General features: G+C 54.7%; 1 protein-coding gene across 2 annotated transcripts in view; it reads left to right on the top strand.

Moving 5' to 3' along the window:
- Positions 1 to 1,060: 1,060 nt before the first annotated feature.
- Positions 1,061 to 4,223, top strand: part of LOC104914209 — an 8,535-nt gene continuing 5,372 nt past the window's right edge. The window contains exons 1-2 of one of the 2 annotated variants that reach the window (XM_019622550.1): positions 1,061 to 1,642; positions 1,833 to 1,918. In XM_019622550.1, the coding sequence (XP_019478095.1) occupies positions 1,887 to 1,918 (32 nt within the window). In that variant the 5' untranslated portion in view covers positions 1,061 to 1,642; positions 1,833 to 1,886. Of the gene's footprint in view, positions 1,643 to 1,832; positions 1,919 to 4,223 lie in introns of those variants that run through there. The other variant, XM_019622549.1, reaches the window with a different exon arrangement.

Here is a 4,223-nt window from a genome sequence, read left to right as displayed (position 1 = left end):
ATCTCTAGGAACATGGGACTTAATCTAACAGACAGAAAATGGGCTGCATGTTTGCTGTGTTAGGTTCAGGCTTGAGAATGGGTCTGCAGGAAGCTGTATCTGAGGCCATCCTGGAAGTCTTAATGATGTTACGGAACAATCTGGACCATGTTTCGCCTTCAGAAATGTTTGTGACTAAGTGGTGTCAGATTTGCAACCCAGAATTGCAACCTAGAGTTTCAGCAGGGATGAGATGCCCCAAACGCATCCCTGCAGAGCCACAGAGCCATGTGGAAGGATGGAATGGGCTATGCAGGTTGCCTTGTTGCGACAAGACTGCTGACCTATTTAAGGCACCCAGAGGGAGGGCAAGGGAGGCCTCTGCTGCCTCAGCCTCCAGCAGCCTGGGAAGGGAGCCCAGCCCAGGGCCACGTCTTCCAGGTGGGGCCCAGGGTGACACACCACCTTGTCAGAGCCAGGAAAGGGCTCTGTGTGTGTGTGCTGCCTGGCAGAGGCCTCACACAGCTCTCCCTCCGGCCCATTCCAATGCTGGGCCCCGCTGTGGAGATGCAGGCCGAGCCGACAGACGGCAGCACGGCCTTGCAGTGCAGGCACGGCGCTCCGCAGGGCCTGCCCAAATCCAGCCCCCACCTCAGCTGGAGGAAGAGGCAAGGAGAAGCTGATTGCAGCCTTCCCTGCAACCCACAGAGTCTTAAAATCGTTCAGCACCTTTGGTTGGACAAGACTGGAGAGATCATCCCGTTCCAACCTCCCTGCCCTGGGCTGGCTGCCCCTCACCAGATCAGCTGCCCGGGGCCCTGGGCTTGGCAATGGGCAGCACTGCTAGGGCCTCGCTGCACTCTGAGTAAACAATTTCCTCCAACATCTAACCCAAATTACTCCTCTTTACTTTAAAGCCATTCCCCCTTCTCCTGTCACTGTTAGACCATGCAAAAAGTCACTCCTGTTCTTGTTTAGAGCTCCCTTTATATACAGACAAGTTGCAACAAGCTCTCCCTGGAGCCTTCTCTTCTCCACGCTATACAAGCCCAGCTCTCTCAGCCTTTCTTTGTAGCAGAGGTGCTCCAGCCCTCCGAGCTTCTCTGTGGGCTCCCCAGCTCCCCACAGGCCCACTGCAACAGCCCCACATCCCTCCAGTGCTTCACCCCAGGCTGGATGTAGAACTACAGATGGGGTCACAGGAAGATTTTCAACCACTGTTAATCTACCCTGCAAGCACATTTCCCGTGTCTCCACGGCTGAGGTGAGGTCCCACAGTGGATCTGCACGATGCTTTGGCATTCCCTGCACAGTAGGCAGAGGGCGGATGGGGGCAGCCCCCACCATGCCCAGACTCCCCATTACCTGGGAGCGAGCCTGGCAAGGGGGGTGACGTGGGCAGGGTGGGGCCCTGCAGCCCCTTAGTGACATGGGCTGGTGTCACAATGGGGCACTGCACCTCACCCTGACCCCTGCCCCATCCCACAGCTCCCAGCTCACACTTCCCCGAGAGGTGAGGTGAGCCCAGACGCGAGTTGCTGCTCTCGCCAGCGCTCTTCTCTCGCCAGCTGCTCTGCAGCGAGGAGGTGAAGGCAAAGGCAGGCAGTGCGATAGTGCTGGGTCTGTTTGGAGACGTGCACAGGAGGAGTGCAGGAGCTCGGCGGTAAGCAGATTTGGACACCTCCCTCAGGTGGACTTTTGGCTCTGGGCACTGCCTCTGGGCAGGATGTGGATACACAGGCGGATGTGGGGAGGGAGCGCGGGCTGTGGGAAGTGGGGAGGCTGGCTGCCATTGTGAACAGCCATGCCTTTCTTGCTGGGGATCCCCCCTTACTTCTGTGTCCTTCTTGCAGATCACAAGCCCGACGCTCTTGATCTAAACCCGCTGACGGCCAACTGTTGGCAAAATGCCTCGGAAGAGGATCTTTTTGTCCCCAAGGTGAGCATCTTTGCTTCTGTAGTTGACCATACGAGACATTTTTCAGCCTCTTTGCTCGAGCTGTCTGGAGGTGCCCAGGCTGTCGTTGCCAGGCCTGGTCTCCTGACCTGGTGCACACACACACAATCCAAGCAGACGCTTCTCCATGAAGCCTGTGGCCTCTGCAGCTTCTCTGGGGAGCGGCATTCTGCAGAGGAGGTCCCTGGGATGAGGGCTGTCTTTCCATTCCCACTTGTGTGGGATGTACAGTGGCTGTGAGGAAAGACCATTTTCACAGAATCACAGAATCAAAGAATTGTAGGGGTTGGAAGGGACCTCTTAGAGATCATCGAGACCAACCCCCCTGCCAAAGCAGTTTCCCTACACCAGGTCGCACAGGTAGGCCTCCAGGCGAGACTTGAATATCTCCAGAGAAGGAGACTCCACAATCCCCCTGTTCCAGTGCAGCCTGTTCCAGTGCTCCGTCACCCTCACCATAAAGAAGTTCTTACGCACATTTGTGCAAAACTTCCTATGCTGCAGCTTATGTCTGTTTCCCCTTGTCCTGTCTCAACGTACCTCTGAAAAGAGACTGGCCTCACCACTATGGCCGCCACACCTCAGATATTTATAAACCTGGATCAGGTCCCCTCTCAGTAATCCTTTCTCAAGGCTGAACAGACCCAGTTCACTTAGCCTTTCTTCATAGGGGAGATGCTCCAGGCCCTTCACCATCTTTGTGGCCCTCCGCTGGACTCTTTCCAAGAGATCCCTGTCTTTTTTGTACTGGGGAGCCCAGAACTGGACACAGTACTCCAGATGAGGCCTTACCAGGGCAGAGTAGAGGGGGAGGATCACCTCCCTCGACCTGCTGGACACGCTCTTTTTAATGCACCCCAGAATGCCATTGGCCTTTTTGGCCATGAGGGCACACTGCTGGCTCATGGCCAATCTGTCGTCCACCAGGTCCCTCTCTGCAGAGCTCCTCTCCAGCAGCTCATCCCCCAGCCTGTATTGGTGCATGCAATTATTCCTCCCTAGGTGTAAGACCCTACACTTGCTTTTGTTGAACCTCATCCGGTTTCTTACTGCCCAGCTCTCCAGCCTGTCCAGGTCTCGATGAATGGCAGCACAGCCTTCAGGCGTGTCAGCCAATCCTCCCAACTTCGTATCATCAGCAAACTTGCTGAGAGTGGCCACTATCCCCTCATTAAGGTCATTGATGAAGATGTTGAACAAGACCGGACCCAGCACAGACCCCTGGGGGACACCACTGGTTACAGGTCTCCAGCCAGACTCTGCACCACCAACAATGACCCTCTGCGCTCTGCCAGTCAGCCAGTTCTCAACCCACCTCACTGTCCACTCGTCTATCCCACACTTCCTCAGCTTTGTTATAAGGATGTTGTGGGAGACAGTATCAAAGGCCTTTCTAAAATCAAGGTAGACTACATCTACCGCTCTTCCCCCATCCACCCAGCATGTGACAGCATCATAGAAGGCCCACCAAGTTGGTCGAGCACGACCTCCCCTTGGTGAACCCATGCTGACTACTCCTGATAACCTCCTTTTCTCCCAGTTGTCTGGAGATGGTATCCAGCACAAGCTGTTCCATCACCTTTCCAGGGACAGAGCTGAGGCTGACAGGCCTATAATTACCTGGGTTTTCCTTTTTGCCCTTTTTGAAGACCAGAGTGACATTGGCTATCCTCCAGTCTTCAGGGACCTCCCCTGTTGTCCAAGACCTCTCAAAAATGATGGAGAGCGGTTCGGCAATGACCTCCGCCAGCTCCCTCAGCACACGTGGATGCACCCCATCAGGTCCCATGGACTTGTGGACCTTAGTACTGCCTAGGCGCTCACGCACGTCCTCTTTCCTGACTAAAGGGAAGTCTCCCATTTCCCAGACCCTCTCACTAACCTCCAGGGAGTGGGAAACCTGAGGGAGAGCCTTTTCACTGAAGACAGAAGTAAAGAAGGCATTCAGTATCCCCGCCTTCTCAGCTTCCCCGTTACCAGAACCCCCCCCTCACTTAGTAAGGGGCCCACATTCTCCCTAGTTTTCCTTTTGCTGTTAACATACTTGAAGAAGCCTTTATTATCCTTTATCACTTTATCCAGATTCAATTCCAGGAGGGCTTTAGCCTTCCTCGTTGCATCCGTGCAGGCCCTGACTACATTCCTATATTATTCCCAAGTGGTCAGACCCTTTTTCCACATTTCATGGACCTCCTTCTTTCCTTTGAGCTTGCGCATGAGCTCCTTGCTCATCCACACAGGTCTCCTGCCACCTTTTCCCGATTTCTTGCTCACATGGACGCACCAA

The sequence above is a fragment of the Meleagris gallopavo genome, chromosome 23 (assembly GCF_000146605.3).
Source record: "Meleagris gallopavo isolate NT-WF06-2002-E0010 breed Aviagen turkey brand Nicholas breeding stock chromosome 23, Turkey_5.1, whole genome shotgun sequence".
Taxonomy (NCBI): Eukaryota; Metazoa; Chordata; class Aves; order Galliformes; family Phasianidae; genus Meleagris; species Meleagris gallopavo.
The sequence above is the reverse complement of the archived record's forward strand: the minus strand, read 5'-3'. Positions and strand labels throughout refer to the sequence as shown.